Source organism: Elgaria multicarinata, chromosome 5 (genome assembly GCF_023053635.1).
Source record: "Elgaria multicarinata webbii isolate HBS135686 ecotype San Diego chromosome 5, rElgMul1.1.pri, whole genome shotgun sequence".
In the NCBI taxonomy this organism is placed as follows: Eukaryota; Metazoa; Chordata; class Lepidosauria; order Squamata; family Anguidae; genus Elgaria; species Elgaria multicarinata.
This window is the reverse complement of record NC_086175.1, coordinates 18,450,784-18,464,725: the sequence shown is the minus strand read 5'-3', so window position 1 is coordinate 18,464,725 and position 13,942 is coordinate 18,450,784. Positions and strand designations below refer to the sequence as shown.

General features: G+C 37.3%; 1 protein-coding gene across 3 annotated transcripts in view; it reads left to right on the top strand.

The window, feature by feature from the left end:
- KLHL1 (kelch like family member 1) overlaps positions 1 to 13,942 on the top strand; it is a 187,620-nt gene that overhangs the window by 76,983 nt on the left and 96,695 nt on the right. For all 3 annotated transcript variants that reach the window (XM_063125995.1, XM_063125994.1, XM_063125993.1), the window contains one exon: positions 12,605 to 12,817. In XM_063125995.1, the coding sequence (XP_062982065.1) occupies positions 12,605 to 12,817 (213 nt within the window). The remainder of the gene's footprint in view (positions 1 to 12,604; positions 12,818 to 13,942) is intronic.

Below are 13,942 nucleotides of genomic sequence, written 5' to 3'. Positions count from 1 at the left end.
GAGGATCTCATGAGATCTGCCCCCCTCCCTCCCTCTTCATTGGGCTGGTAATGGCCTAAGTGATGTCACAAAAGAGGAAGATACTGGTTTCTTTTGCATTACCAGATTGCTGGAGAAAAAGGATTTGAGAACATGTGGCTGGAAAGGAGTGTGATATGATGGGAGAGATGGTGGGCTAGACGGGGAGGCTTGGCGGACTGGATCTGGCCAGTGGTGGGGTTCCCCACCACTGACTGAATTTATGTTTAGTGAACACAATCGAGCATGATTTCAGTTCTTGGCTTGTTCTGAAACCATAGTTTAAACAAACTACATTTGGAATTTGGAATTACAGGGAAGGGAACATAGGGTTCAATCCTATTGTGCCCTTCCACAGGAAGACGAAACCTGGTGGCAGCAATTGGCGTGCATGCCCCCCTACTGTTGCTAGCTGCAATTGAGCTCTTCTTGGGGCAAGCGCTGAAATGAGCAGAAATGCTCTTTTCTGGAAGGGGCGCTGCATGCCCCTTCCAGAAATGAGTGTTTCCACTCATTTTGGCATTTGCCCCTGAAAGCGCGGTATCGCAGCTGCTGCCACTGGCAAGCCCACGCTGCCCATGGAAGGGCACAATTGGATATTGTCCTGAGGTTTGTTTAAAATCAGAAGCAAATGTTTCTGATCTCCTCTACTGCACAAAAGGAAAGGAAAAGGTGTGTGGACAAGTCCAAGATTTCATTTATTGGAAACCATGGTTTCTAGTTCTATCTGAACTTGGCCAATATTTAAGTCTGAGTGAAAAAAGGCTTTCTGATGAGATTACCTAGGGACAGTTGCCAAGTCTACGAAGCACAGGGAACTTCACAAAAACTACTCTTGTTTCCTTTATTCACAAATAAGCTGGGAAGTGAGAAATAATTGCATGTTACGGCTTGTTGACAGTATGAGATCATTTGATACTTCTGACAAAATAGGACACAATGAGTGTTCCTTTAGAGTATGCAATTTGCAAAAGACCAATAAAACAGGCGAATCTGTCAGTTTAATCGATATAATGTGCCACATGAAAAATGCTTTCCAATCTCAATTTAGTCTGAAATTTATCTGTGGGGATCAGAGAGCACATTGGCAAATTTTCAGCATTCAATGAGCAGCTCAATGAGCAGTTTGTAAGTGTTCTGTCAGGGTAAAACAACTTAATGTGACAGGTTCCTGGTGACTTGTATCATAATGCTCTCCTGAAAAAGTTTATAAGAGTAGTTAATTGGGGATAAAATGACAATACCATCTGCAGATTCATCTTGGGAGAAGAAAGGAAGGAGTAAGTTTTTTTATATTCTGAGGTAACATATTTTGTGTCCATGATAGTGTATGTTATAAATATTTAATGTTCCATCACAAACTTGTTTAAAAGAGCAGAGTGATGTTTAAAACAAATACCTTTAAAATTTATCCAAGTCTGATAATTCTGTATGGTCTAATGATATATATATATATATATAGAGAGAGAGAGAGAGAGAGAGAGAGAGAGAGAGATACACACATACAGATATACGACTATTTAAAGAGATTTGATCATTTTGTGATACCCAAATTTACTTACATTATTACATTGGGTTGCGTCCAATGTTAATCTTACTTAGAGTAGACCCATTGAAATGAATGGGAGTTGAGTTAAACTAACACTAAACATAGCCCTCCCATCCAGCATATATGTTTCTCTTCCCACTGTTCCTGCAGCAACTCTATGTATTCCTACAACAACCCTATGAGATAGGTTAAGTTGGAAAATGGTGATAAACAGACCAAGGTCACCCATGGAGTTTTTTTTTATCTGAACAGAAATTTGAAGCTGGATTTCCTTGGTGTTGTTCCAAAACTTGATCTATAACACCACATTAGTGTCCCCAAACACCCACAAGGTAAACCAGATGAAACACTCTTATTTTAAAAACATGTAATTCTCAATAAAAACTTCATAGTACTTGAGCTTTTTTATTATTGTGTTGCATCAAAAGTCGTATCACTGTTGTACTGTTTCAACAGGACTAGATAGCTGATCTGTTACAAGATTCCGAAACCTATCATACCCTGGAGAACAGGGAGGGCTGTTGCAAAAAGGATTGAAGTCCTGCCTGAACTTCCACATAGGCATTTGAGACTCCAGCTTGCTGGAGACATGATCCTGTGGCACAAGCCAAAGGGGTCTCATCCTGAGGCTTTCAGCCATGGCTGAGAAGCTGGTAAACAGGAGCTGCTACCTTAAAGAAGAGTGGAACTCATCAACTGCCTGGAGTGGAGAGTAGCCACACATACAGAGAGCTACAGCTGTACAAATGGCGAGATCTGGATTACTCTATTGGCACTGTGTGCTGAGCCTTATCCTATTCTCCATCTGGAACAGTGACCTTTACCACCCTGGAACAGGAAGAGTAGAGAGTTTGATGTATAGCATATCTATTTTCTTAATGGTAGAAAATGTTTAAAAGTGTTTAAAAAAAACCCAGGGTGGAGCCAAACATTGTTCACATTATTTTTAGACCCATTTCCCCCACTAAAGTTAAAATAAAGAAAAGTGGAGGGAGCGGTTTAGCCAGTTCAAAATCATCAGACTGTTGTCCCAAAAAAGTTCTCCCGCATGTTTTTTGTTATATGGAAGTTTAATTCATGAGAGGAACTTTTTTCTGAGTTAGATGGGATGGAAATTGAGCAGGTATGGGTTTTCAGGTATCTTGTATGGTATATTCACAGCCAGGAAGCTGGACACAACATGTAAAATTTACAAAGGAGGAAGTCGCAAAGCAACTTTGGGATTTTTTTTTAATTTATTTTTAGAATTTAAGGTGGACATCTAGTAGTATCAGCATTAGAACTGTATAATAGAAAATCCATTCCAGAACTTCTCTATGGGGCCCAGGTATGATCTTCTGGGAATTTAAACCCCTTTGGAGACAGTTCAAAATATTTTTACTAATATTGTAAGTATTCCCTTCTTCAGTTCCTTCCAGTTTATATTTATTGGGTATAATAACAATACAGTTTCATATAAAATGATGCTCAACTATTGGTTAAAATTTATCTTTAGGGAGCCTTCATGTCCTCGTAGGATAACGTTTGAAAAATGAATACTCATTGTTGGAAGTGTTTGTTTCATCTTTAGTGGTGAAATTAAAATGGGGATGAAACTCAACAAAAAGCGAGGCACAGACTGACTGATATATTCTTACAGATGGACTAGACAACTATATCAGTTTCTAAAACAGCATTATTGTATAGAATTTCCCTTACACTTCTTATGTTCTATTTTGTTATCTAAAAGATTTGAAGAGAGGGACAAGATGACCTTTACTAAAGCTTGGTTAAATCTGATGCGTTCAGCTGTGTTGGAAGGAAGATAACAGGAATAGGCCATATTCTGACCTGTCCTTGTGGTTTAAAACATGTAGAAGATCTTGTACATAATAATATATATTTTTGCTTATATAATGTGCTAAGGGAACAGTATTTGGGTCAGAATTTAGAGAGAGATTTGGGTAGATCTGTGCATGAGACTGTAATCTATTTGCTTTCTGTTCAAGATATAAATTTTACTGTTTAGTAGCACAGTTCTTATCTGCGGTAATTGGTGCTAGGGGAAAAATCTTAAAGGGGAATGCCAGGGAGACTCTGAATTTTAAGTTTGAGTGATTTTGCAGTTTTACAATTTTGCTTACTTTAGCTAGAGATCCAGATTTTAAGGTTATTCTATATGACTTGCAGCCTCGTGTGGCGCAGAGTGGTAAAGCAGCAGTTTCTGCAGCCGAAACTCTCCCCACGGCCTGAGTTCGATCCCAGCAGAAGCTGGTTTCAGGCAGCCGGCTCGGGTCGACTCAGCCTTCCATCCTCCCGAGGTCGGTAAAATGAGGACCCAGCTAGCTGAGGGAAAGGTAATCACGGCCGGGGAAGGCAACGGCAAACCACCCCGCTATAAGGCCTGCCAAGAAAACGTCAGTGAAAGCTGGCGTCCCTCCAAGAGTCAGCAATGACTCAGTGCTTGCACGAGAGGTTCCTTTCCTTTCCTATATGACTTGGGTTTGCAGTAACTTTATATGTTACTTTTGTGTTGATTTATTTTTGTTAAGTGTTTGTTTTCTGATCAGATGAATATATACAACTAAACAAATCTATCTACTCCTAGAGATGCATTGTCTCTACCATTCCATTTGTACCATGATTGTTCTCTGCATTATTATGTACTGCATTAATATCATCAGCTCCAGTGTATGTAGAGTCATATTATTTATTACTAGTGAACATACTTGGCTTTGTACAGGTTGGAATAGCCTTTTGTTTGATACAGAGAAACAATCATGTAAAATTATGCATCTCATACTTGGTGACATTCTGCCGAAGTTTCAAACTGTTTTAACTTCACAGCTATGGGCTGGTAGGGAAGTCTGCCAACAAGTGACTGAAAATGGTACTTCAGGCTTTAAACACATGGACCCATTTAAATTAATTAATGCATTTTAACAACTAAATAACCCTGAGGGGCACACGGCTAAGGTCCCCTTAGTATGCATTCCAAAGTTCGGGTACCTAGGTTTCATAGACTCGGAGCTATGGCATTGACAGACACACATTCCTTTTTTATTATAATAGAAGAAATGAAGAAAAGACAGCATTGATATCAATATATGAAGGGGTCCATTGTATGCAAAATAGTAAAGAATTAATAACTAATTTACTAACAGCAGCTAGACTGATAATTGCTAGGAATTGGAAAGAACAAAGGGAATATAAAATAGAAGAATGGTATAAAGAAGTCTGGGATATTGCTATTACTGATAGGCTAACTTTTAGTATGAAAGTTAAGAAAGAAATATTAAAGTGGAATGATTTTGAGGAGATTTGGAAACCATTTGTTAAATATGTATTAGGAAAAGGGAAAGGGTGTAAACCATCACAAGATGTGTTACAATTTTGGAGTGGAGAATAATGGTCCCAGGGGGTGGGTTGCACTTATTATCATTTTTATTATGGTTAATATTATTATTATTATTACGGTTATTACTATTATTAGATTATTGTATTAAGCAGTTTTTTCTTTGTTCTTTATTGGTTATTATTGTAGGGTAATGAGTTGATGTGTTGTGATTATTGTATACTTTTAATTTTAAAAATAAATAAATAATAAAAGAAAAGAAAATGTGGAGGAATCAACAGATGGACTCATGTTACAACTGTTTTGTTTATTCTTGTTTCTGGAGACTGCTGAGGCAAGGGCATGGGGCTGGAACCCCAGTGATGAAGTACTCCTTGCCTTTATGGCAGTAGGCACTTGAAAAAAATGAGAAATGGTAGTGTTGGCTTGGGGAAATGACTAAAGTGTTCTTTTTCAGAATAAAGCTTCAGGTGCAGCAGAAAAGAGTTAATTGAAAAACAGCTGAGATTGGGTTGAAGGGTTATTGACGTGTGAGACAGATATTCATCTTCTCCTTAAGGTGCCTTCTGAAACTAGACTTTTTAAAGGTAGCTTCTGCATGTACCTTCAGGCTTGTTATTTTATTCTGCGATCCTGCTGAATTTTTTTTTTAAAGTAAGGTCAAAATAGGTTTAATAACCTGGAAATCTCTTACAAAAACTCAGTTGCTACAAGAAACAGCTTCTCTGGTATAAGTGTTCTGCTTCACTATATGCAGAAGTAGGGGACATTCTTTTTTAATGTTTTAAATTCAGTCTTTAGACTAATATAAACATAGTTTTGTAATTTGAACTCCTTTAAATTTGAATTAGCAAATAAAATAAATTAGCAATAAAATAATTACTATTTAAATTTGAATTACCAAATAAAATAAAATTAGCAATGAAATAATTACTATTTCTTTAATTGAGCACATAAAATATTCAGCCATGTTCTTGTTGTAACACTGCATTAGTAACCTTTTTCAGTTTCAAGTGGGTGCCCCTTTCACCAGTTACAATGTCATGTTTTTATATTGCTGAATAGATGTGCCATTTCTGCCCAAAGCTTTCTACATTTCAGTAAGAGGAGAGATTATGATTACTATCTTTACTGAAATTAACTTTGGAGGGCAATGTGCATATTTCAAATATGCATGAAGAGACCTACCTAGTCCATTCAAGTGCCCTTTGAGTTAATCTTGAACCTGGAAGAAATTAAGAGAGGTGTTTGTGCTGGTAAGAAGTGTTGGATTGTTTTCGATTCATGATATTATGAATAGTCAGTAGGGGGCATCTTTGGGGATGGGCTGCCACTTCAAGAGAACTAGAATATCTCATATGTTAGTGGAAATAATTTTGCATTTCTTCGAATCCAACCAACAGTTGAAATAGAGATATTATTGGATGCAGCGATTGTTTCTTTGAAAATTACCTATAAAGATCAGTTCAGCATTGCAGCATATGCTTTGTAATGTTTGGTGTTCCTGAGCATAAACAGAACATTCCAGAGACAGGATACAAAAGATAATTTTTGCTGAGTAAGTCACAATACAAACTAACATACAAGCCAGGTGAGTCCTTTTATACTAGTCACTGATTATACTAATCAGTGTAAGAACCAATTAAGTCTCTTCAATTAACACAACCCAATTACACACACTTCATCACATCTTCCTTTTTTTTTTCATTCTCCATATCCTTAGAGGTTTTCTCACTTTTCTTCCTCTAGATGTAATTACTAGTTTCTCCTCCGGCTCCATCTTTTAAAAATCATTCTGTTCTATATTCACACTTCTACTATCTTCTTTCGCAATCTCCCTATCATGACTTTCCTCAGACATCCTTTTAGCCCTTTGCAAATCCTTTCTATTCCTCCTATACAACCTTGCATTCTGGGTTTAAACTACGTATGATGTAGGATTTTGACGATGCTCAGTTACTTTTGCTGGTTGCCATGCTCCTTCTTTTTGAATAGTAACTCTCCCACTTTCAATGGTGACAATAGCTTAGCCCTATGATCATAATAATATTTCTGATTTTCCTGTCTTTTTTTTTAACTGTTGTTGCACACTACTACATGAGACAATTTCTCTATAGGTAACCTTGTTCTCAAATGTCTTCCTATTAGTAACTGTGCTGGAGACTGCTTATCTAAAAAAAAAAGTATTTCTAAGATCTAACATACGAAGATATAGATCTGTATTATCCAAATTGCTCTTATTTAAGATTTTCTTAATTGTTTGGATAGTTTTTTCAGCCATTCCATTTGTTCTTGCACAACATGGACTAGAAGTGACATGCACGAAATCCCATTCTTTTGCAAACATTCTAAATTCCTTAGAGTTAAATTGAGGAACATTATCTTTTATTACAGTTTTGGGTATACCATGTCTAGCAAATACAGATTTGCAATGCATAATTACTTATTTACTAGTTAAAGTTTATTTATTTATTTATTTAATTATTTCATTTCATTTCTATACTGCCCAGTAGCCGAAGTTCCCAACAAACAAACTTCCAAAAGCTTTGAATAGTAATAACAATCTATCAAAAGATATACCTTCCCATGAAACTCAAATCTATTCCCAGTTCCTACCATAGTTACACATACCAGGCCAAAACACCACATCTCAGGCTCTTCTCTTGTCTAACTCAATTCCAAAATGACATCCATGAATTAATTCCAACATTTCTTTCCTTAGCTTTTGAGGTACAATCAGACTATCAATTTTAAATATTAACCCATCATACTCAGTTAATTCCTTCTATAATTCCAATATGGTTTAAGTCCTTCAGAAACTTGTGCTTTCTTTTCTGTCCATTCTGAGAAAATAACTGCTTTTAATTCTTGCAAAATATTATCTTCCAATGTTAATTTAAATTGTTCATATTTTGAGTCAAAAATAGGTAGACAAGACATTATCAAATTCACAGCAACCGTAGCTTCTCCAGTATTAAAATCTTCTCCTGATTTCAACTATTTTCAACTCTTTACCAGGTTTATATTTTACATTCAAATGATATTTCTGTAACGTTAACCATCCCTGAATTTTTGGAGGAGCATTATATAATGATTCTTTTAAAGATAACTTCCAATGGTTTATGATCAGTTTCAACAGTAATTTTTCGACCATACATGTATTTATGGAATTTAGTACAACCAAATACAACAGCCAACTTTTCTTTTTCTATTTGTGCATATGATTGCTGACACTCATTCATCGCATTAGAAGCATATGTCACTGGTAAACCTCCTTGTAGCAAAACTGCTCCTAATCCTGTACCATTAGCATCTATTTATTTTATTTATTTATTTATTTATTTTTATTTATTACATTTTTATACCGCCCAATAGCCGAAGCTCTCTGAGCGGTTCACAAAAATTAAAACCACAATAAAACAACCAACAGGTTAAAAGCACAATTAAAAAATACAGTATAAAAAGCACAACCAGGATAAAACCACGCAGAAAAATTGATATAAGATTAAAATACAGAGTTAAAACAGTAAAATTTAAATTTAATTTAAAATTAAGTGTTAAAATACTGAGAGAATAAAAAGGTCTTCAGCTAGCGACGAAAGCAGTACAGTGTAGGCGCCAGGTGGACCTCTCTGGGGAGCTCATTCCACAACCAGGGTGCCACAGCGGAGAAAGCCCTCCTCCTAGTAGTCACTGCCTCACTTCCTTTGGCAGGGGCTCATGGAGAAGGGCCCCTGTAGATGATCTTAAGGTCCAGGCAGGTACATCTGGGAGGAGGCGTTCCTTCAAATAGCCTGGCACTTTGAATTGGGCCTGGACCTGGACTGGCAGCCAATGAAGCTGGAAAAGGACTGGCATAATGTGATCTCGCTGGCCGGTCCCTGTTAGTAAATGGGCTGCCCTATTTTGTACCAGCTGAAGCTTCCGGACTGGTTTCAAAGGCAGCCCCACATATAACGCATTGCAGTAATCCAAGCGAGAGGTTATTAGAGCATGGATAACTGTAGCTAGGCTATCTCTGTCCAGATAAGGGCGTAGTTGGTATATCAACCTAAGCTGATAAAAGGTGCTCTTTGCCACTGAGTTCACCTGTGCCTCAAGTGACAATTCTGGATCCAAGAGCACCCCCAAACTACGGACCCGATCCTTTAGGGAGAGTGCAACTCCGTCCAGGACAGGGCAAACATCACCTCGCCAGACAGATGAACCACCCGCTAATAGTACCTCCGTCTTGTCTGGATTGAGTCTCAGTATGTTAGCCCTCATCCAGTCCATTACCGTGCCATTACTGTTATCAGTAGATAAAACTACCGTGTTTTATCTACTGATAAAACTACAGGATCTTCAACACTATAGTATCTTAACACAGGAGCTTTTGTTAATATCTGTTTTAATTCGTTATATGTTCCCTCATGAACCTTTGTCCATTCAAACTCCACCTCCTGGACTAAAACTTGTCTCAGATTAGTTGTCAATGTAGCAAGATTTGGAATAAATTTAGCCAAATAATTAAGCATACCCAAGAATCTCTGTAACCCTCCCTTATTTTGCAGACTGAGCATCTAAATAATTGCTTCAATTTTATTTCTATCAAGTTTTATTCCTTCTGCAGTCAAATTATTTCCCAAATAGTTTATTTCAGTCATAGAAAATTTGCATTTGTCTCTATTCAGTTTCACATTCCTTTATCTACACCTTTATAGAACTTGCCTAACCCTTTCATGGTGTTCCTGTTGTGTCTTTCATTATTTAAGTATAGGTGCACCAAGCCTAATGGGCACCAGAAAGCCTGCACTGCCTCCCCTCATTAGGACAAGTTGTTGCTGCTGCACACCAGCGAGAACGTGAGGTTTGGCAGCGGAAGCCCCTTACATTCGACTATGGAAGGCTTTCCAGTTATTAACTACATGCAGCTGAATTTGTGTTCTAAAATATATTTAAAACCACAATTAACATTTCTTGAATATCATGATGTATTGATGGAAAAGTCATTTAAGCCAATTAGTTAAATGCCTGCAAACATTTTCATTATAAATTCTCATAACACCACACAGTGGGTTGGATGCAGGACTCCATTCATGAAAGATGCCTCTGCCCAATTTTCCAGGATCTCACTGTCTACTGCATCACAGCTCACCCCTTTCAGCAAGGTCCTCTGTCCCTCAGAAGGCTGGAGGGGCTGCCGTGGGAAAGGGGGTGGGAACATCCTGTTCTGCCAGTCGACTTACGTGCACCTAAATCTGGCTCCAACCCACTGTTCTTATTTGTATATGGTTCCCATATCCCAGGTCTCCAAATCTAGGTTGTTTAATTTGCAAATAATTTAACACATTACTTTGTTCCTGACAGAGATCATTAAAAAGTTGGGAAGTACGGTTTGAAAGACACTGATCAATTGCTCATGTCTGGAAAGAGTGCTTTTTCTCAATATTTATTTACGTATATAGGCATATAGTATGATAATTGGTACAGTTTTCTATTCTGCCTGCCCTTGTTTCTTCTTTGAGATTGAGAGTATTTGAGACTGAGAGATTGGTGTGTGCAGGACAGATGCAGCAGGTTATTATGAACTATTATCCCTTTACCTTAGCAGGGTTTTTTGTACTATTGTCCCTTTACTTTAGTCACTTTTGCCCCATTGGAGGGTACGAGTAGTGGTTCCTTCCCACACTACATACCCTCTCTAAAACTTGGTTTAATTTTTAAATAAACCATCTAATGAACACATTTTTGTATTAGTAAAAATACCAAAAAATGTATCCCATGGTAAAGTTAGTTTATATCCGCTGCCAAGAATGAGCATGGAATTGCTCCCCACTGCCTGGTATTAAGCTATTCGTGATCCAGGTGCTGTGTATATCCTGAACCATATAAACTTGAAATTTAGTCTACACTAAAGTAAGTAGGTCAAAATCTTTGCTAATGCTAGTAATATATCTAAGCATGTGATTTATGATGTGTAATTAATTCCATTAAGAGCTTATATAGCCTACTCCGTCAATGATGAAAGCTACTTAAAACAAAAATGTATTCCTTGAAACAAAAGAAAGCAAACAGATCAGGATCAGTTCATACTTCTCCAAAAGTAATGCTGGAATGTTGTGAAAAAAATCAAGGGAGAGATTGTGCTGCAAAGGTCACAATCCCTCCCCCACAAAGGTTCTAGCTAAAATTATGCTTTTAGAGATGGGAGGGGTTAAAGTTTGCAGTAGTGGTTTAAGTTAATGGAAAGAAAGAACCATCCAGGTAACTAGCTTTAAAAACAAACAAACGTTGTACAGTATTTGAAATATGTTACAAGTTTGTTAATTGTCTCCATGAAAGGTGAATGATTATTATTATTATTATTATTATTATTATTATTATTATTATTATTATTATTATAGCACCATCAATGTACATGGTGCTGTAAATAGCAAAAGAATAAAACAGCAACAGCCTGCCACATAGGCTTACATTCTAATAAAATCATAATAAAACAATATAAAAGGGAAGAGAATGCACCAAATAGGCACAGGGGACAATAAAACTAACAATGTGAAAGTAAGAACAAAGTCAAGTTCTAAAACTGTAGAAAAAATGATGACACTCAGCTCTATCTCCCTGACAACTGAATCAGGAGATGCTGTGCAAGCTTAGTGGCTATAATGGGCTGGATAAACTGAAACTGAATCCTGGAAAGATGGAAGCTCTGTGTGTTAGTTGTTTCTGAGACTGTGAAATAGGCTCCTTGCCTGTTCTGAATGGGGTTGAAAGATCAGGTTTGTAGTCTGGGGGTACTCCTAGACCCATTGCTGTTGCTGGATCTGTCGCGGCTTAGAGTTCCTTTTACCAGCTTTGGTTGGTTTCCAACTATGGCCTCTCCTGGACAGGGATAGCTAGGACACAGTTGTATAGGCACTAGTAACCTCAAGACTGGATTACTGTAATACTCTCTTAAGGATGCCCTTAAACTTGCTCCAGAAGCTAGAGCTACTGTAGAATGCAGCAGCTCAGTAGTTGTCAGGAGCTGCCCCGTTTCAGCATGCAACTCCTTTGCTTAGTGAATTGTACTGCCTGCCTATTTGGTACTGGGCCAGGTTTAAAGTTTTGGTACTAGTGTACAAGACCCTAAACTACTTGGGACCAGGATACCTGAGAGAGTGTCTTTTCCTTTACCACCTTGCCCGGTCATTGAGGTCATCAGAGGTCATCATTGAGGTCATCACCTTTGGTCCAGTTAGAGTCTGCCAGGAAAACCATGGGGCCCATTTTGATTGGAACTCCCTGACCTTGGAGGTCAGGCAGGCGCCAACACTGTGTTGCTTCTGGTGCCTCCTGAAAACAGCTCCATTCCCCGAAGCATTCCTCACCTGAACAGCCACTGCTTTTATTGGCATTCTGTTAAAAAAAATAATTAATATGGTATTTTAATCTTTCTATGTTTTACTGTTTTACTTCTTATGTTCACAGCTCCAGAGTCTGTTTTAAATATGTAGTGGTATACAACTGTTGTAAATAAAAATAAATAAATAAATTTAGCTCACTTGAGGTTCATTGTGTAACCTCATAAATAATAGGTTTCCTACATCTGTTCAGAACTGATTGATTCTCAAGGTTCTAAATAGGAATTAACCACCACCATCTTGTTCTAGTTCAGTCTTTCTACTTGTAGAATTTTTTTACTCTGAAAAAAAATCTGAAATATTTATTTTTCTTCGTAGGAGAACATAATGGAGGTTATTAGAAATCAAGAATTTTTACTGTTACCAGCAGAGGAACTCCACAAGCTTCTTGCCAGCGATGATGTGAATGTTCCTGATGAAGAGACCATTTTCCATGCCTTAATGAAGTGGGTTAAATATGACATGCAAAGGAGATGTAATGACCTGAGTATGTTACTTGCCTACATCCGATTACCACTCCTTCCACCACAGGTAAATTATTGCTTAGTTCCATTTATTAAAAATTATATTTTTAACCAGAATGTTTTTCCTGCTTTAAGAAATTAGTATCTCAAAGTGAATATCTTACTCAATGCTTTTAAGGTACAGCTAACAAAAAGGAACACACAAAACAATACAAAAGAAATATAGAAACTCATTGATTATAATTTTAAGTATGTTATGGAGAAGCTCACTATCTAATATAATACTGGATATAAAACTTATATAGCATATATAAGGCATGTGGATAAGTGTGTGTGTGTAGTCTTTTTTTTTAAAACCAAATCTAAGGGTGCAATCCTATAAATGTTTAGACAGAAAAAGTCTAAAAAACCCAACGAACATGTAATTCTCACTCAGAAAAAGAAGTTACTCAAAAAACAGATCGTAGCTGGCTGGGAAATGCTGGGAGTTGTAGGACTTTTTCTGTCTAAACATGCATAGGTTTGTCTCCAGCTATGTTCATTTGTCCACTGTGGCTTACAGAGCCATTGTTCTCTACATGCTCACCTAAGGGAGAAGACTGAGGAATCATTTCTTCTACCTGAAATATACCAACCTCACAGAGATAGCCTAGTTGACTGATTCTCCGTAGCAGAATCCCTCATATTTGGACTGCTAGTGACAGAAAATGGCAGAAGCACCAATGGTGATCTGTAAGGCGTTTCAGGAAGGGGGAATTCCCAGTGGTATATTCACACAAATATTTGAGAAACATCAACTTTAGAATTAAAGCACAAACTTTGTTTGATCCACACTTAATCATAGTTAGAGTAGCCCCATTGAAATCAATAGTCATGACTAAATTAAATCTCATTGATTTTAGTGAGTCTACTCTAAGCATGACCAAGATCCAACTAAATTATCTTTTCATGGGAATGCTGCCCTGTGGAATTTGCCTTTGGAATTTCAAAAAGTATTTGAGAGTTCTGATAGATCAAACATTCTGTGGGACTTTAAGGAAAGCAACTAGAGTGTACATAAAAATGGTAACATTTGGATGATTTTCTTTCCACACATCCCTGAAAAGTACACAACATAGGGATTTGGAAAATTACATTGTGAGTCTCCATCTTGCCACTTCACTTTTGTGACAGTCATAGGGAGGGAAGGAAT